Consider the following 21,227-nt stretch of genomic DNA (forward strand, 5'->3'; position numbering starts at 1 on the left):
TATTCATTGTCTAAGTAAAAATGTTGTTTACCTGTTTATAATGTAAATGCGGCATTAAATATATAGGAAGAACAATAACAGAATTGTATGATAGACTGTGAGAACATTTTAATGGTATAAATAAAAAGATACTGCATCAAATGCAAGGATTTTAGTTTTGATTAATTCATTCGCAAATGCAGGTATCCGAACTGGAGAAGGAAAACACTCTAAAAACTTTAGCCAAAAATAAATTAATAACAAGGTGTTAGTGCTGTTTTATTATGCCTATGATGCTTTACTTTCAACATAAAAGGATATGCATAAATAGATTATTTTACATTTTATTTTTGGATAAAGTATCTGGAATGGGTATTTTAAGTTAGGGAATATGTAACATGTAACAGAATAATATCTAATAAAATCTTATGTGGGGTGTGTATCACAAATTATAGGTGTTTCCCCAATCACCTCAATGTATACAATAAAAAACTGGTAATGTAAAACACCTCCAAATACATACAACACCGAGTGTAACAGATTAGAAGGTAAAATGTACAGACATGTATACTTCCCAATAGACATCCACTATGGGTAAGCAGAAGTACCACACTTGGGATCTACAATAGATAAATATAACCACACATAGTGTAATCTGTACAATTAAAGAAACTGAATAATGAGAAAAGTTTCACTCACAAGTGTAGAGCCGTGCCAGGCTCTATATAAGCAGCATTAGTGTGTCAATGTTTGGCTTAAGTCAGATCAATCTCAGTAGAATGGAGGGGCAAAAGCCAGAGGTTCGAGAAGTTAGTTTGAATTGAGAAAGCATGTCAGACGGCTACTGACAAGTCGTTACAGAAGGTTTGAGGAAAGGGAGTAGAGATATGGGATGATGGTTGGATGAGGAAGACAGGCCAAGACATGGCTTTATTTAAGATGGGTACAACAGTAGCATTTGTTTTTTTAGAAGAGTGGGAATGATGCTAAAAGAAACAGAGCAGTTAAATATATACATTAAAGATGGCACAAGGCAAGGGTAGAGAGATCGGATAACTTAACAGGGGGTGGGATCAATGGGATAAGTAGTAGAGCGAGAGAAAGAAAGAAGCACAGTCATCTCCTGTTCAGTAAACAGTTAGAAGACCAGAAGGGTATGAGAAGCACAGGCCAAGTCAGGTTGAGAGAAATAAAGAGGAGTGAAGGGAAATAATTATTTTCTTAACTAATTGTGTCAAATAGTAAAAGAGAATTCAAAGTTATCAGCTGTAAAGTTAGTACGTGGAGTGTCCACATGCAAAGTAGAGAGCTAAAGGTATCAAATAGATGGTTGGTATTGTGAGAGTACACACTAATGAGGGAGGAAATGTATGATTATTTAGAAAGAATGAGGGATGTGCTGTATGAGCATTGCATGAATTTGTAATGGAGACTTCCTCCACAGTGTTAATTAAATCCTAATTGGAGCAAAGGGACACTAAAATAACGAATATAGAGCTTGATCCTATATCATAGGGAAAACCTAGTTAGCAATTAATGACTGGTGTTATCTGTAATTTACATGGGGGAGGGGGCTGGTACATTTGCATTGTGTCGGGGCTTCAATATAAAACATGAGGGATGGACAGATTACTGTCTACCCTCCATTGCCCCCAGGATGAGGCTACAGTTTTATTTTTATTTTGACAATTTTCAAGCAGACTTTTTTTTTTGTCAAGAATAACAAAAAGGAAACATGGAAGTATACATATAATTTAGACAAGTCTACATTTAAATAACCGAGCGAAAGATAAAAAGAGATACAAAACAGTATTAAACCAAAATCACATTACAAGGCATAGCAACACAATATTCATGCCAAATCCAATTTTAAGCACCAGGGATTGTGCGGCCACATACCAGGTCCCTGATGCAGCTTCTGCGGTTCCCAGGAGCTTGATACAATGCAGATATGAATCCAGTACTAGAAATAAGGCAAAACTAGAATAGGCACTGTAACGGAATTATATTATTATGCCTGGACACTCATACTAATCACACAATGGAACATACAAAGAACCTTTAAAGAAGCTCACACCCTACTTGTATGGTCAGGAATTCACCCTGATCACGGACCATAACCCACTCGTATGGCTGAACCGAGTAGCTGGGGATAATGGGCGCCTGCTAAGATGGAGCTTGGCCCTGCAACCCTACCATTTTTCCATCCAATACCGCCCTGGCAGATTCAATGGTAATGCAGACGGACTGTCCAGAAAAGGATCAATCCGGGTCTGCCGGGGTGTTCCACAAAAGGGGAGCAGTGTAACGGAATTATATATTATGCCTGGACACTCATACTAATCACACAATGGAACATACAAAGAACCGAATGACTCGTTACAATTGGATTTACCATTACCCACGAATGGACTGATTATACCGAACACCGGACCACCTTGGTGGGTAAGTAAGGGATATTTTACCTCCCAGCTTGTATCCAGCCATTCGCATGGTCCAGCACGAATCCTTTGTGTAACGTATAGGTGGCCGCCATTTCGGGACTTTGCACGTGTTCGCCGCCATCTTACGTACGGACAGCGGTGTTTGCCAGCAATCCTCTGGAACTAGATGCAAACAGGCGAACAGCGCTGAGACCTCCAGGATCACGTAACTTCGTGCTGGACCTACCGAGCGACCCGCCGTTCGGTAGAAAACCTTAAGAGACTATGGGGATTCTAGCGACCATAAGGATTTGACTGGATGGCAGAGTTTTCATACCGTTTCACCGTACCAACGAGGACCGAACGCAAGGCCAAAACTTATGGAACTATTTTCGGCTAGTTTGCCTGTGCGGTCGGTCAAAACTTTGGAACCCAATAACTCCCGAACCATTCATCCGTATGGACTGATTTTCGGATATGTTGCTCCCCTGAATAAGAGCTGATTTAAGGTGCCAGATTTAAAGGTGTACCCCTTTTTGGGGTACATCCAGAACTTGGATTAAAATGTGTACAGTATAATTATGTTAACTGTTTATCTGAGGGGAGGGGATGTGTGGGTTGTACCATGTACATGATTGGTGATTTTATGCCTCCCCCTGGGTGTGTTCTTTTTGTATGCAACTGTAATAAAAAGCAGGCTGGGTATTCCAGTCCTCAGTTCTTGACCCTTCAAAACGTAGCCTCGTCTTGTTCTTGAAAGGGAATTATATTGGATTGTTACTCTGCTCTTTTTACAGCTGAACCTGACTCTCTCTCTGGACCTCGTGGATGGGATTATATCAGCTTTACTTTTACTTTTACACAGCAGCTTGCCAGGAAAAAGGACGTCTCCAACGGCTGATACCCTCTCACTACCTGGGTAGACATTACATTGGTGGCAGCGGCGGGATGGTCCTTTTATCCAGAAAGCAAGTGCTGAATGGAGTCTCAGTATGCCAAGCTGAAAAGACCCACACTAAAAGATTTATTGGAGAGTCGTGGTAGGAGTGCCAGTAACAGACCACGGAGAGAGCTGATAGCTGACCTGCTGGAGCTGGACGAAATGGATAGGTCCATGGAAGTAACTGAGCTCCTTGCACCTGTCAGCGAGGACGATGTACTTACTGCTATTGTACAGCGGAGATTATCCTTGTATCCAGCAACGTCCGTGGAACTAATAAACCAGCTGTTCCGGGACGCAAAGGAGGAGATCGAAACTAAGAGGAGACAAGAAACGGAACTGGTAAGAGCTAGACAGCCCATTACACATGCAGTTCCTACTCCTCCACCCACTGCTGCGGTAAAGAAAATTCCATTTACTGCTTTTAAAACCTTTGTGGAAAGTGAAGAAGAAATTGATGGGTATTTGGCTGACTTTGAGAGGCAGTGCTCACTACACCAAGTACCACCAGAGCAATGGGTCACTATCCTGGCTTGGAAACTATCAGGGAAAGCAAATGAGGCTTTTCGAGCACTTACTGCAGAAGAGATATCGCAGTATCAAAGGGTAAAAGAGGCACTGCTCACCAGGTACGCTGTAACCCCAGAAGCATACCGCCGCCGCTTCCGGGAGTCCAAGAAGAAGGCTGTGGACTCCCACATGGAATGGGCTAACCGATTACAAAGGGTGGCATCACTTTGGGTCCAAGGGTGCAAGGCCAACCCCCGGGGAGGAAGTATTGCAGTTGTTGCTAATGGAACATTTCTTCCAAGACCTGGCCGCGGACATACAAGACTGGGTAGGAGACCGCCGCCCCGCTAACTTAAACAAGGCGGCTCGGCTAGCAGATGAGTATGCGGAAACAAGGAAAGTAAGCCAGGGTACTACACGACTGGCTCATAAGGTAGAACCGCGCACTCCAGCCGTCATCTCACGCCCAGAGTTTTGGGCTCCACTCCCACCAGGACCACCGCGCCCTCAGGGGTCTACCAACTACCCCCGAGATTTGTCTAGGGTGACGTGCCATCACTGCAGCAACACGGGACATATTGCTCGTTATTGCCCATTGAGATCTACCAATAACAACTGGAGACGCACAACACCCAACACAGAGGCCACTCCATCACGTCCCTCTGCGGCTCACTGCCTAGAAACCGAGGTGGGCCCTGAGGAATGTCTGGGAATTTTGTATGAGGCAGACCCAATACAAGCTGCTTCTCCGAATAACCGTCAGCATCACCGTCAGGAGGTACGGTTGAATGGACAAGTAGCACAAGGCCTAAGAGATACCGGGGCTACTATTACTTTGATTCAAAAGCATCTGGCAAAGCCAGAAAATGTGTCTACTCGCACAGTTGCTGTTCGGGTCGCAGGGGGTGCTGTATTTCGCTTACCCACCGCCTGAGTGCACTTAGACTGGGGAGTCGGGTCGGGAAAGACCACAGTTGGCATTATGGACAACCTGCCTGCCGAGGTTGTGTTGGGCAACGACATTGGCCCTCTGACTTCGGCTTATTTACCTACGCCTGCTGCTGCTTGTCCCGTAACCACCCGCTCACAGACCTGTATCACAGATGATCATACCACAGGCCGGGAGACCCAGGTAAGCCAAGAACCCACATTTAACCCCACTACGATAGAAAGACTTGGGACACCCCAGAGGAGTTTGGGAGGGAAACTAGGGACCCCACCGTCCAAAGGTATCGGGAATTAGCAGACAGTAGAGGGGACGAGCGGGAACGTTTTATATGGGATGGGGACAGATTATACAGATTGACTGAAGGCAGAAAGAGAGGCTGTGTACCTTCGCAAAAGCGCCAACTAGTGGTACCCAGAAAGTACCGGTTGGAACTTCTTCGAATTGGCCATGACATTCCGTTGGCAGGGCATCTAGGGGGTAACCGCACCACCTACAGGACCACCCAGACCTTCTTTTGGCCGGGGATCTCGAAGGATGTGCGACGTTACTGCAGCACTTGTGACGTATGCCAACGGGTAGGGAAAAGAGGTGATCACCCTAAAGCTCGACTGTCACCTATGCCCGGGATCGAGGAACCATTTAGCAGGGTGGCAGTCGACCTAGTGGGATCTCTACCTAACCCCAGTCCCTCTGGTAAGAAATATATTCTTACCGTAGTGGACTATGCTACTCGCTACCCGGAGGCCGTCGCTCTGTCGAATATCCAGGCGGACACTGTTGCCAGTGCTCTCATTGGGATATTCACCAGAGTGGGGTTTCCTCAGGAAATCTTTTCCGACAGAGGGACCCAGTTTACTGCAGACCTAACCCAACAGTTATGGAAGGTCTGCGGTATTAAGACCCTGCTTAGTTCACCGTACCACCCTCAGACTAACGGTCTCTGTGAATGCTTTAATGGTACCCTCAAGCAATTGCTGCGGACCTTTACGGCGGAATACAGAGACTGGGAGCAATTCTTGCCGCACCTCTTGTTTGCTTATCAGGAGGTACCGCAGGAATCCACAGGGTTCTCTCCATTCGAGCTGCTCTATGGACGGAGAGTGCGAGGCCCTCTCGACCTCATCCGAGAGCACTGGGAGGGAGAGACAGAACATGAAAGTGTTCCCATCGTGCCATATGTACTGGAAATGTGGGACCGCATGGAGCATTTAGCTCGGATGGCACGGGACCATCTCCATGCGGCCCAGGGTCGACAGAAACAATGGTACGATCAGGGCGCCCGTCAGAGAACGTTCCAAGAGGGCCAGAAGGTGCTGGTGCTTAGGCCTGTCAAAGGGAATAAGCTCCAGACCTCCTGGCAGGGCCCTTACAAAGTAGTAGCACAAGACTGCGATACTACATATGTAATTGCCAGCAGCAAAGATGAAAGGATCCAGAAATCCTTTCATGTAAACTTATTAAAAGAGTATCAGGAAAGACCAGAGGATATAGCCGCCATATGTATCCCAGCCACTGAAGACCCTGACAGCTTACCCATCCCCGACCTATTAGCCGACTCAGAACCTAAAACCCTGCTCAATACCATACAGCTAGGGGAGTGGTTAACTCCCGCAGAAAAGGGACAGATCCGACAATTACTAGCTGAGAAAGGGTTGACGTTTTCCCAGGAGCCAGGGTACACTCCCTTAGGAACTCATTACGTAGAGACCCCAGGACAAAACCCTCTCAGACAAACTCCCTACAGGATCCCTGAGGCAGTAAAAGAGGAGATGAGGAAGGAAATACAAGAGATGTTAAGACTGGGGGCAATAGAACCATCTGACAGTCCCTGGGCCTCACCCGTGGTCCTAGTTCCCAAAAAGGACGGAACAACCCGATTCTGTGTCGATTATCGGCGCCTCAATGACAGAACCGTGACAGATGCATACCCCATGCCCCGAGTAGACGAGCTATTAGATCGTATTGCCAGGGGACGTTATCTGACCACCATCGATTTGTGCAAAGGGTATTGGCAGATTCCCCTGGCCAAGGAGGCTATCCCTAAGTCAGCCTTTATCACCCCATTTGGCTTATACCAGTTCAAGGTCATGCCATTTGGGATGAAAAACGCCCCAGCTACATTTCAACGCTTAGTGGACCGCCTCCTTGATGGCTTCCAGGATTTCGCTTGCGCGTACCTGGATGACATTGCGATCTATAGTGAGACTTGGGGGGGAACACCTGAGGCATGTTGAGGCTGTACTGGATCAAATTAGGGCCGCAGGCCTAACCCTGAAACCAGAAAAATGTAATTTCGGGATGGCAGAAGTCCAGTACTTGGGACACAGAGTGGGGTGTGGGAAACAACGACCAGAACCTGCTAAGGTTGAGGCTGTAGCCAATTGGCCGACACCCCACACTAAGACCCAGGTCCTGGCATTCCTAGGGACAGCAGGGTATTACAGAAAATTTGTCCCTGACTATAGTACCATTGCTAAACCCTTGACAGATTTGACCAAAAAGAACTTGCCTAGGGTAGTCCTGTGGTCTCCCGCCTGTGAAACAGCATTCCAAACCTTGAAACAAGCCTTGATCAACGCACCTGTTCTATCTGCCCCATCCCTAACAAAAGATTTGTCGTTCATACAGATGCGTCCATGTACGGACTGGGGGCAGTTCTAAGCCAGATCGGGGAGGATGGAGGGGAACACCCTGTCGCGTACCTGAGTAGAAAGCTATTACCCAGGGAAGTGAGCTACGCGGCAGTGGAAAAGGAATGTTTAGCCCTGGTTTGGGCTTTAAAGAAGCTCACACCCTACTTGTATGGTCAGGAATTCACCCTGATCACGGACCATAACCCACTCGTATGGCTGAACCGAGTAGCTTGGGAGAACGGGCGCCTGCTAAGATGGAGCTTGGCCTTGCAACCCTACCATTTTTCCATCCAATACCGCCCTGGCAGATTCAATGGTAATGCAGACGGACTGTTCAGGCAAACTGAACTTTTACCCTAACAGCAGACCGGACAGCCCCAAGTTGACCCGAAAAGGATCAATCCGCGTCTGCCGGGGTGTTCCACAAAAGGGTAGCAGTGTAACGGAATTATATATTATGCCTGGACACTCATACTAATCACACAATGGAACCTACAAAGAACCGAATGACTCGTTACAATTGGATTTACCATTACCCACGAATGGACTGATTATACCGAACACCGGACCACCTTGGTGGGTAAGTAAGGGATATTTTCCCTCCCAGCTTGTATCCAGCCGTTCGCATGGTCCAGCACGAATCCTTTCTGTAAAGTATAGGTGGCCGCCATTTCGGGACTTTGCATGTGTTCGCGGCCATCTTATGTCCGAACGGCGGTGTTTGCCAGCAATCCTCTGGAACTAAAAACGGAGACGCAAACAGGCGAACACCGCTGAGACCTCCAGGATCACGTAACTTCGTGCTGGACCTACCGAATGACCCGCCGTTCGGTAGAAAACCTTAAGAGACTATGGGGATTCTAGCGACCATAAGGATTCGACTGGATGGCAGAGTTTTCATACCGTTTCACCGTACGAACGAGGACCGACTGCAAGGCCAAAACTTATGGAACTATTTTCGGCTAGTTTGCCTGTGCGGTCGGTCAAAACTTTGGAACCCAATAACTCCCGAACCATTCATCCGAATGGACTGATTTTCGGTGTAAAGGTGTACCCCTTGTTTTTGGGGTACATCCAGAACTTGGATAAAAATGTGTACAGTATAATTATGTTAACTGTTTATCTGAGGGGATGTGTGGGTTGTACCATGTACATGATTGGTGATTTTATGCCTCCCCCTGGGTGTGTTCTTTTTGTATGCAACTCTAATAAAAAGCAGGCTGGGTATTCCAGTCCTCAGTTCTTCTTGACCCTTCAAAACGTAGCCTCGTCTCGTTCTTGAAAGGGAATTATATTGGATTGTTACTCTGCTCTTTTTACAGCTGAACCTGACTCTCTCTCTGGACCTCGTGGATGGGATTATATCAGCTTTACTTTTACTTTTACACAGCAGCTTGCCAGGAAAAAGGACGTCTCCAACGGCTGATACCCTCTCACTACCTGGGTAGCCGTTACAGGCACCAAAAAAAGATAACAAGACTAGACTAGAAGAACCCAGAACCAGAGCAGGACAGAAAGCAGAACCCAGAACATGTACACAAGACATAAGGGAAACAAGAACAGGATATGGATAGTACAGGACTGTACGTGAACTGGGAATACAAGACAAAATAAAACAAGACAAGAAATACAAGGCAAAACAAGAGGAGAAATAACCAAGTACTATATATGTAATAAGCATTGGTGATTTAGACATACATAAATGGCCAAGATGTATGCAGCCCACCACTGCACCAAAGTACTCCAATTATGGTCTTAACTGCCTAGATATGCATGACTAAAAGGACAACAATAAAACACACTCTTGGGGACACTGAGCAATTTGGGGACACTAAGACACTAGGGACACAGAGACACATGGGAACACAGACCCTGGGAGACTAGGGGACACTGGGAGACATGGGGACACTGGGAGACATGGGGACACTGAGACACTTGGGGACACTGGGAGACATGGGGGCACTTGTGTCCCTATGTGTCCCCTAGTGTCTCAGTGTCCCCATGTCTCCCTGCTGCCTTTCCCCCATCCCTCACTTACCTGAGCTGAAGAGCTTCTGTCTGGACTCTGTGCTGTGTAGCTGCTCCCCCGCAGATCAGTGAGTAAAGAGAGGCAGGAACTTCCTATCCCTGCCTCTCTCCACACACAGTAACCCCTACTGGCTGGTGCTGGTATTGCAGAGTAATCTCCGTTTATACTGAGAAAAATATCTGCATTTGTATTGCCGGTATTACTGCAATACCAGCACAGCCAGGCAGCCTTAAATACCAATACCAATAAAATACCAGTCTGGTGGCAAACCTAAGAGTAGTGTGTAAATGGGCCTATTCCATGGGCATGGGCCTGCAGCTTAATCAGCCCCTATGTTAATCCGTCCTGTACTAACCTGCAAGGAAAGGAGCAGAAGAATGAAACCACTGCTAACAGGAGCACACTGAAACAAAAAGGGATAAATGGCAAAGGAACGGGTGTGGCAACAAAAAACAAACATTTAAAGAAATTCAGGAGACTGGGAATTCCAGGAACGGAATAAAGGAATGAACCCAGAAAACCCAGCATAAAGAAAACCAGACATATAACAGAGAACCAGAAAAACATAAACGGTTTGGTTATTTACTCTGGGAGGGCACCACGGCACTCCTGGCACCATAACCGCTACAGAGAGCTGTAGTGGTTATTGTGCCTGGATTGTTTCTTTGAATAATCTATGAGTGCCCCTCCCGAGATAAGGCTCTGGATCCGCCAGTGTCTAGATGCAATGCATTCTAACAGTCCCTACAGATTCTCCCTGTCTGCAACTGAGGAATCACACAACTGTCTCTCAAAGTGTACTCCCTAGGATCCAAGGCAACATTTAAGTCACTTCTTACAATGAGTGTGCCTGTTTGAAATTCAGAAAAGTCATCCTGGTGGAAGTTAGGAGCATATAGACATGCAAAAGTGTATCTATGTTCAGTCTACCATCAGGATTCGCCTTGAACTCAGTTTGTCTGAAGGGAATATGTTGCATAAATACGCTTGCCACACCTGCCTTGTTAGCTTGGGTATTATGAACATGTAGAATAGCAGATACTAATTATTGAAAGAGAAGGGGCAGTATCACATCAGAACCAAGACTGTGCCTGTCACGAAGCAGGTGTGAGTGTCTTTCTGGCTTATTCAACCCTTGTGTATTCAAGCACCAAAAGCAGAGCATAAGTACAAGGAGCACTTTGTGTTAAAGTGTGTAAGCACAAAGAAAGTAAAATAGAATTAGTTGTTAGTAAAATAGTAAAATAGAACAGACCAGGGTCATGGAGACAAGGAAAACATAATGAATAAGCCAAAATTCAAGGAAAACAGAGTGAAGATAGGTTAGGTACAAGCCGGGGGTCAGAATACAATATAATTAAATATATAAATAAGCTCTCGGATAACCTCTAAGGGAAACCACAATAATGCCAGAAAAAGCTTATATATCCCTGTGAGTACAGTAATTGGTTGTTCACAGTTTCAAGTGTACACACGTTTGCATCACTAATTGGGCCACAGAAAGCGTTGCCATTAAATGGCATCAAGGAACAGTGACCTGTGTCAGCAAGAACACCAGATGATTGAGCCGACTCAGAAAGAGGAGACAGGAGTGTCACCATTAAGCTTCTGGTGACTATGGTGTCTATATAAAATATGAATTCACTGTAAATTCCATGAGCCTATTCCAATGGACCCGGAGATGCAGCTGCATTAGCCCCTACTCCCATTAGTTCCATTAGTCTTTATTTAGTGTAAGATACAACATGATGGGCATTACAACCTGCATTTCTTTTTTAGCCTCTTTCGGAATGATTTCTGAGTGCTTTTTCTCTTGTCCTTTTTCTTCTGGAAGTCTGATTCTGAGTAAATAGAGCGAGCGACTAGATATTTGCATGTGTCACCGTTGGCATCCATCTCCTTGATGACCAGCTGTAAACAAAAGATTTTGGAGTATCAGCAAAATATCAGTGTCAATAATATGTGCCTATTTAATTTCCTGGCTAACCCTCACCATTTAGCTATGTTGTTGTGTGCGCTACGTGTACACATTAAAATTATATGATGCTGCAATTACTTTTCACTGTTGCTAGTATTCACATGACATGACAATGTGTACACCTGTGTTCTATCATTCTGCTATACCTGTCAGATTTCTATACCCTCGTCACTTCCGGGGAGGGGAATCAGCTGGATCCTGTGCTGCACATGCATGCTAGCACTCTTGCTACTCCTCCACAGCCAGGTCCTGGAAGGTAAGTAAAACTAGTTTTACTCTTTCATTATAGTTAGTGCATTCACTAAGCTTAGGACATGGGACATTTAGGGTTAATGTTAGGGTTCAAATTAGGGTTAGGATTAGGGACTTGTTCACATTTAGTGATATTTCACAATAGGGGAATATCACTAAATAGTGATTTCTCACACTTTATTTTAACCCTTACCCCAAGTTTTAGGGTAAGAATAGAGAGTGAGAGAGGTTAGAAGCACTTACCTAACTCTAATTTGAACCCTCACTTAACCCTAAATGTCCCGTGTACCTAAGCTTAGTGAATGCACTAACTATAATGAAAGTGTAAAACTAGATTTACTTACCTTCCAGGACCTGGCTGTGGAGGAGTAGCAGGAGTGCTAGCATGCATGTGCAGCACAGGACCCAGCTGATTCCCCTCCCCGGAAGTGACGAGGGTATAGAACTCTGACGAGGTATAGCAGAATGATAGAACACCTGCACTGAATTACACAACATTTTAGCCTTTACAGATTTTTGATGTAATGTTAGTTCTAAACAACTAATTTACTAGCCAAGCCCAAAATGCACTTACTATCCTAAATGTGCACACCCAGCATTTTACTTTGCATTTACATCAAATGTGAATGCAGGATTGCATTATGTGCCTGTGGGTGTGTGTGGTTTTGCATGAAGGGCAACTATGCGTGTGTGAATCCAGATGTGTATTTGCACACATTTCCATTCATAGTGTAATAGAAGTAATGGGGATACAAATCCCATGCCACTCATATCTGGTGCCTAGTGTCCATCTATCACATTGAGCTAAGCTTCAGCTAGTATTATGAAGAAGTTCACTTAACAGGTTTTCAAGTTTTGGAATCAGGCATCTTTACATTGCCATTGTCATGCAAGCTATTTGTCCTTTTGTCCTTTTGTTAATACTCTGGAAGGGGCTCTGATTCTTGAGTATCCTTGAAACTGAAAGCTGCTGAAGGTCATTCACAAGGCAACCGCATGTATTATATTGTTTCAAGTAAACTTAAAGGGACACTATAGTCACCAGCTTATTGCATTTGTTCTGGTGAGTAGAATCATTACCTTCAGGCTTTTTGCTGTAAACACTGTCTTTTCCGAGAAAATGCAGTGTTTACATTACAGCCTAGTGATAACTTCACTGGACACTCCTTAGATGGCTGCTTCCTTGGGCAGTGCTGCAAAGTAAGCAGCACTGCCATTCAGTGTCTCCACCCTCTGCATGCAAACACTGAACTTTCCTCATAGAGATGCATTGATTCAATTCATCTCTATGAGGAGATGTTGATTGGCCAGGACTGTGTTTGACTTGTGCTGGCTCTGCCTCTGATCTGCCTCTTTGTCAGTCTCAGCCAGTCCTATGTGAAAACATTGTGATCGGCTCAGACCACCACTTCTGATGATGTCAGCAGACCGGGGCAGTTCACAGGCAGACAGGGGCAGAGCCAGCAGCTACAGACTTGAATACAAGTAAATTTGGGTATTATGAACATGTAGAATACCAGATACTAATGATATTTAGGGAGGCAAGAGGGGGCCAGAGGGGCTAGATGGTGGTTTTAATTAACACAATAGGGTAAGGAATACATGTTTTTGTTCCTGACCCTATAGTGTTAATTCAAACCACACATTTGGATCTGCAAATTTGTAAATTGGGAATAGTTCCATGGCAAGCCTCAAAAGCAGTGCTCTAATCGGTTGGTATACACATTTGGGTGTGGGCTGGGGACACACCAGAATCCCCCCTTTTATTACAATTAGAGCCCCCACCCATGCATGGGACTCTAGCTCTAATAAGTAGCCCCCATTTAATAAGTAGTCATCACCTGTTGACCAGGGATGAGGGCATGAGGGCAGAAGGGGACTTTAGGATCACTGATCTGTCCACCCTTATTTTTTAATTTCAAAACCTCCCTCCCATGATTTTGCAGCAATGGCTGTCCAGTTGCCAATGTTTAGTTTCCAATGGTTAGCCTCCACTTTCTGCATGACAGGTGGGGATTTAAGGGAGGTCTATAACCTTTCTTATAGTAATATAGGGGTCATATTGAACTCAGTAGACTTGTTTTTCATTTTATTTTTTAGATTTTTATTTGGCTAGCCAGCCGCCACATGATTAACCTTCTTGTTGCCAAGGGTTATTTAACTGTTTGCCAGTTCTGATTTCTAAAGTCCAGGCCTGGATTTGAAGAATCCAGGTCTTGATTTCAGATATGTGGCAGTGTTCAGTACGGCTGAAATGTGGCCCATGTACAAGTTCATTCGAAGCCTTCTCTCCAAAATCCAGACATTTCTAAGGGACAACTTTCACCTGAAAACTATTTTTAATATAAAGATCCTTTCATCAAGTTTTGAAAGGAAATAGATTTTTTTTTTCATTTTTTTTATAAGAAGTATGTGAAAATCATCTTTACTATATGACAGGATTCTTCAGCCACCTTCATGCACCTTGGGTCAGACATTGTTTGAAAACTGACATATTGTCCATATAGGGAGTGAGGCAGGGAAGACCATAGAGAGTAACTGTAGGTTTGCAAACACTGCCTGACCCTGGGTACATGTATATGGCTGAAAGATTCTACCACATACCACACACTTGTTTTTCTCATTAATTAGACATATACTTATTTATTTTTTTAAATCAATTTCCACTCAAAACTTGATGAAAAGATTATTATATTAAACATTTGTTTTGACAAAACTGTTGTCCTTTACATAGAGTAAACAATGTCTGCATTTGATGGAAGCAAGTCTCTTTTCAGCTATGTAACTATGTAACTATGTAACAGTTTGCATTTTGAATGGCCCCATGCGGCACTAGATGGTTTTACTCAATTTGGTCCAGTGCCATTCAGAATTTGGTGAATTGCCTTGAGAGTTTGTCCTAACTATTGGTCCTGTGGTCAGCGTGTTCTGACGCTGCCTGTACATTATTAACAATAGTACTGACCCTTGCTATTTCTGTCTAGCATTAAGCCCTGCCACTTTAAGGTCCAGTATTATGTCTGTTTATCCTTTCCCTCTGTGGTTAGGTTGCATCTTCTTCCGGATCCTTCTGTATCCTGACATTAAGACAGAATGTTTTCCAGCTAGTTTGATTGTGTAAGCTACAATGAAAGTGTGCATAGGTTTGCGTGAGAAAGTGTGCATGTAAATTAGTGTATGTGATATTGTGAGGTAGTGTTATATCTTGGAATAAAAAATATGTAACGTGTCTCAAACAAAAAAATATATATTTTTTACCTAGAGCAATTAATATCTTTAAAAAAACAACACACATTGCAGCTTATCTAAGCTTGTCAAACGTAAAGCTACTCTATCACTTCTGGTCACTTAAGAAGTACTTCACGTAGATACAATTTTTACAAAATACATGTGTTGACTGCTTTAGAATTTCATTGGACGCATTTAACACAATCAAAAGATATAATAAGGCAAAGTGTCTCTTAGACAAAGTCCAATTTGGCAGAAGTTGACAAACGATGAACACCTACATGCACATTGTGCAAGCTGAATCCTGAGGGCTCTAGGTGTATGATTTGCGGCGAGCTGAAGAAAAAAGATGGCAACGCTATGAGCAAGAGCTTTAAGCAAGTAAACCTTCCTTTAGCTCAACCCCTCTCTCCCCAGCTATCATTCAAAAATGGTGGTTGTCACCTTTGGATTTTAAAAAGTGTTGTGGCTCTTTAAAATGGGCAGCTGTGGTTCAAATGGATACAGCCCTCAATTATAAAATAAATGTAAGATGTTGGTAATTGTTAACTGTCCTCCCTCCAATGTCTCCGATTGACCTTATTTTAAAACATATTCAGGATTTGTGACTCTAGTTAATTATTCTCCTTCCAGTGTAACCTGTTTCCTGAGATTTCTGCAGACAGCAGGTAGCCTGTGGCTGGCACATTGAAGCTGTTTGCCATGCCCTGCTTAGACGAGGGGTACTGACAGTGAGATAGTCTGGAGGCAGGACTAAACATCACGTCTTTCAATTTAAATGTGTATAATAATTATTGGCATACATACTGTATATGAATACTGTATAGGAAACATTCTACAAAATAGCTGTGATCATTACGATCCTGCACCATTAAAACATGCTACAGATTACCACAAATTATTTTTTCATTATAGTTTTACTTTAAGGTGTCCTCTTTGTAACAGGCCTTACCTCAACACAGTCCAAGACGAAAGAGAATACTCACACAGCTTATCTGAGCGAACAATACAAAGTGAAGCTATTTTTATAAAACATACAAATAACAATGTGATTATGGCATATTCACTGCCCATAATTTCGCATAGTTGTCAGAGGCAAGACACGTTAAATCAGTAATACATTTCTTTAAAAGAGAGATTGACTCCTGCATTTCAGATCATGGTAAGTGTGCATATCAGATCATTTTACATCCCTTTTCCAATGTGTTTGACTCCAACCTAGTATTACGAGCAATGCAATGTACACACAATCACACTTTGCACTGTACCTGTAAACCCTGTAGAAGCAAGTCTTCTTGGAAAGCAGAATGATCTTTTATTTGCACAATATATAGTGACGGCAGCATTGTTATGATGAGAACCGGTTTGATTTAGAATAATCTTGCAGAGTAACATTTATATAACCAGACAGTTATATAAAACTTTGTTTTACTCAGAGCTACAGAGACTTTCAGTTTACAGATGACACATTGAGATGTTAACCTTGGTGGGTCATACGATACCCAGCGTAGCAAAATAAACATCTGATGATGGTTGTTACCCTCCATAATATGTAACATTCCCATTGTCATGGTAAGAGCATTAATGATATAAAGAGAGAGAGAGGGAAAGAGAGAGAGAGAGAGGGATAGAGAGAGACAGAAAGAAAGGAAGAGAGAGAGAGAGAGAGAGAGAGAGAGAGAGAGAGAGAAAGAGAAAGAGATGTATGCTCAGCAGTATAATTATTTTGTAATATAAATGTCATTGTTTGTAGCTAAGCTTTTCACGTCCTGTTACGGGAATAGAGAAAGAATGGTGTATGCTAAACCTGCCAAGGTAAAATTCCTTTCTGTTGTTTTTTTTTTATTCTCTTTCACTAATAACATGTATGTATTCAAGATCTTAATGTATATGCTCCCAGAACCGATTTTGTTGCAAAAAAGAAGGGGTCCTATACCACTATTCCAGCCTCTGATTGGTTCATTGGAAATGTGCTATTTAGCTAACAGCAGCACTGTTTACAATACAGAAAGTCATCTGCAAAATCATTGTTAAACATCTGTGACATGGGGGATGTTTTCATTTGGGCAAGGTGTAGTGTAAACACAAATTATACAAATGTACAACATTGAATACTATGTATTTCGACAATCTCAAGATCCATTGACGTGACATGAAAGTCATGGGGTTTTCCACTGTTGATTGGATTTTCTGTAAGTGTATAACGTTTTTATAAGCGTGGCAGTGCCATATGCTACCCTTACATTAAGGGTGTCTGTGCCAAAAAAAATCCAGCTTTTTGGTGAGATCACAGTGACAACCCAGTTGCTTAAAGGAACACCCCAAGAGTGATAATCACTGCAACCTGCAGTAGTGCTTATGGAACTAGGAATGCGCAAGCGCCTTCCCAGAGTAAATAGACAAACTGTTTAAGAATGGTTTGACATCTTGCTTGGATCCTGCCAGGCACCAGTCCACAGATTAAAGCCTTGCAGTGCGGAGCCATGTCATTGGCTGACAGTGGTCTGTAGAGGTTATGGTGTTGCAGTATTCCTTTGAAGGTAGCACATATATGCATACAGATCATAAATAGTTCTGTACAATTAGAAGCACTTGAGGTAAGAATTATGTTCAAGAATTATGTTATTATAAAGCAAATTATGACATGTGACTCACTAATGAAATTAAAATGTACAACTGTAATTCCCGATGGAAACATAAAACTAATCCGTAAAATTTTATTAATTAAAGACAGCACTGAACCTATTTCTAAAACTACACAGATGGTTATGGAGAAGTTAATGAAAAGCAACAGGGTTTATTAACTATGGAAAAACCTGCAAACATTCAGCTAAAATATTAAAATTGTAGTATCAGAATAACTGTAGTAACTGTATCAGTACAGTTGTAATTTTCCTAACCTGATCGGTCAATGTACCTGTGATGATACGGCTCTGGCGTCTCTGTTACTGAGGGTGCAAACGTTTAGGAACGCTATTGTCCGTGGTATTCTTTTTACATAACTTGCACCATTAACTGCTCCACTAAAAACACAGATTTGGTAGATATACTGCACTCGTATCTGGTTACTATAGAATATTCTATCTACCTAGTCCTCTGGAAATACTTTACAGACGCACACACTGTTCTGTGTATAATACAGGCACACACAATATATAGATGATTATGTACATTGCAAGCAGTCACAAAATGGCGCTGCAAGCTTGCGCAAAACAAATCAGGGGGACAATGCCACCCTGGGCCTTAGATAAGGAGGAAAACATCTTCACAAGATATCATGGCAAGAGGTTGCTTGAATTTATAGAGCTGCAGGTAATAAAATGTACTTGCTGTATAGACAACATAATGCTCTATTAACTAAATCCACATTATAGACCATGTGCAATACAAGGCTGACAGGTTTATTCACAAAAATGGGAATTGTCGGGGGGCAGAGTCCGACTGCTGAGCCAGCAAGATGTGCCTAAGTTAAGCTCTGTGTCCACGGGCATGATTTTCCCTGATTTCTCAGCGAAATACTTGCCCTTTACTGCTCTAACATGGACTAGGCTCTCCTGAGTGCCCGAGCACTATAAATCAGCAATGGGAAGAGCGCCTGGATAGGGCCTTTCCCAGCTTTTGGTTCACACTGTGGCGTGCGACCCAAACCAGCACAACTCCCACACCATACCTACCTCATGGAGAGGTTACAGAGGGCGGACGCCAGAGGTCGAGGGGTCCTCTATCGGGCACTGCTCTTGCAGCTCACCTGCTTAGGACCGATGACCACAAGGAGTTTGTCCCAGATGCATCGGCCACATCACCAGAACGCTACCCGCCTGGCAGCGGCAGAACACCTGGGGCTTCCGTCGCACCCAATTTAGAATAGACGAGGTCTCACAGAGGACCCAAGCCCATGGCACGCGGATGCTGACCTTAACACTGGCCTGGGGCGGGAGGGAGACCTTTCCTCGCCACCGCTATACCATCTTAGCCCAAAACTCTCCCTGCCCAGTGTGGGAATCGTGAACGTGAGTCTCAGGGGCTACACTTACCAGATATGCCACATCTGCAACTCCTGATAGAGACATTATCTGATGCTGAATGTCCCAGTGGCTTTCTAAGCTTGTGACATTTACCGTGCTATTGTCTTATACAGCTTGACTCAGTGACATTCCTAGCTTAACTTTGTGGCAAAAAACATCTCTGCCACGTGTTCCTAGAGGGCCTGCTAGCTAGCCTTCTGCCCAAAGACTATGAGCCCTGCAAAAAACCTGTTAAAAGACTGTGGTCATGCCATTTCTTCATGCTGTTCGGGAACCGAACAGACGCACAAACTATGGACCACCCAGGAGCTTGTGAAGCCCTTTCATCACTTCATAACAATTCTAACCACGGTGTTCTAATTGTTCGTCTAGGTGTCCACAATTTGTATGAATGACCACGAGGTGGCAGCCATCTTGTTCGCATGAACGCAGGCAGCGGTGTTTGGTCGTCGAGTTCATGGAATTAAAATCAGACACTGACACTCCCGAACACCAGTGAACTTCCATCATCCCCTGATTTAAGTTTTGTAAATCCTAGAAGAATAGTGTACAGTGTTATCGTTCGTCTGGATGAGGGGAACAAGCTCCATGGTTCAAATATAGACTACGTTCGGTAATTCTTAGGCATGTGCATGGGAACAACTTTTGTTTTGGTTCAGCATTCCAAAATTCGTGACTTCGACAATTCGGGACTTCAGCTCTTCGACACTTCGGCAACTTCGGAACTTCGGCACTTCAACACTTCGGAAATTCGGTAATTTCGGAACTTCGGGACCTCGGCAATTCGGCACTTCGGTATTTCGGAACTTCGGCATTTTGGGACTTCGGAACGTCTCTTACAGCCGCTTGGTAGATAACTCCCTAATTCCCACGGTATTAGGGAGTTATCTACCAAAAGGCTGAAAGACCTAAATTAGTCTTTCAGCCAAATTTACTAATACTAAGTAAAAATTACTTAGTATTAGTAAATTGTGCCCCTACTCGCTATACCGCGAGTAGGGGCATGTCTATTAAACAGTGAGCAGCCAGTGGCTGCTCACTGTTAAAAAAATAAATAAAAAAAATTTAAAACTGGGTCCCCCCCTCCCGAGCCCCCACCTTTTAAACTAAGGGGGGGGGGGCTTTTGCACCCCCCCACCCCCCACCCCTAAGCGGCGGGTGGGGGCCATAAAGTAAAATAATGGGGGGGACCTATTGTCCTCCCCCCCGGCCCCTGTACCTGAAAAAAAAACTATTTTTCAGCCCCAAAAAAGGCCAAATAAAAAGCCATAATAACCGACGCACTTAAAAAACAAACAAAAAAAAAACGAGCGCAAACAAAAATAATCCTTCTTCACCCGGTGAGGGCTCCGCGCAGACTGAGCTCTACAGGGGGGACAAGGCTTATAAAGCCTTGCCCCACCCTTCAATTAAGCTCAGAGCACTCTGATTGGTGGGTTTAAGCCATCCAATCAGAGTGCTCTGACAGGTAAATGAAGAGACTGACAGGTAAGTCTCTATATTTACCTGTCACAGCACTCTGGTTGGTTTGAAATCCACCAATCAGAGTGCTCTGTGTCATTTTACACAGTGTGGGAAAGTTCTTTGGAATTTTCCCACGCTATGTAATTTGACTCATAACTCTCTGATTGGTGGATTAAGTAGCAGTGAGCAGCCACAGGTTTAATAGACATGCCCCTACTCGCGGTATAGCGAGTAGGGGAATCATTTACTAATACTAAGTAATTTTTACTTAGTATTAGTACATTTGGCTGAAAGACCAATTCAGGTCTTTCAGCCTTTTACAAAAAATACCAAAACGGCAATCTACAATACAACAATGAGAATAGACATAGGGCAATATTGTTTGCAAAAGTTATGGGTTAATGGATAAGAATGATTTGCACTCACAAACCCAATTTGATTGTAGGCATATCACTAGAATCAATGTAGCGACTTCAGGACCTTGGAACCTCAGTAGCATGCATAGGAAGAATAGAAAATAATAATAGTGCAGAGTATCTCAGTAAAAAATATACATTTTATTAATATCACACTTACAGAAACGAAGTGTCAAATAGGCACATCAGGTGGAAACACTTTGATCCGAAATCCACAAGAACAGAACAGCCAAATAAAACAACATAAAAAAATATATAAATAGCTAAATACTCTGTACACTAAAAAAAGCCCTACGCGTTTCGTTCAGGGTTGAACTTCCTCAGGGGCAAATATCCAGATGCTGTCCTTTGCAAGCATAATATGGAGTGCCAAATTTCTCCTTTTTAAGTTCGTTTTCGGC

At 43.6% G+C, this 21,227-nt stretch overlaps 1 protein-coding gene across 2 annotated transcripts in view; it reads right to left on the bottom strand.

Moving 5' to 3' along the window:
- Window positions 1-16,228, bottom strand: part of LOC134602779 (pendrin-like) — a 113,136-nt gene extending 96,908 nt beyond the window's left edge. For both annotated transcript variants that reach the window (XM_063448092.1, XM_063448091.1), the window contains exons 1-2: window positions 16,176-16,228; window positions 11,226-11,362 (exon numbers count right to left, since the gene is read on the bottom strand). In XM_063448092.1, the coding sequence (XP_063304162.1) occupies window positions 11,226-11,359 (134 nt within the window). In that variant the 5' untranslated portion in view covers window positions 11,360-11,362; window positions 16,176-16,228. The remainder of the gene's footprint in view (window positions 1-11,225; window positions 11,363-16,175) is intronic.
- Between the last annotated feature and the right edge of the window lie 4,999 nt (window positions 16,229-21,227).

Source organism: Pelobates fuscus, chromosome 3 (assembly GCF_036172605.1).
Source record: "Pelobates fuscus isolate aPelFus1 chromosome 3, aPelFus1.pri, whole genome shotgun sequence".
Classification (NCBI taxonomy): domain Eukaryota; kingdom Metazoa; phylum Chordata; class Amphibia; order Anura; family Pelobatidae; genus Pelobates; species Pelobates fuscus.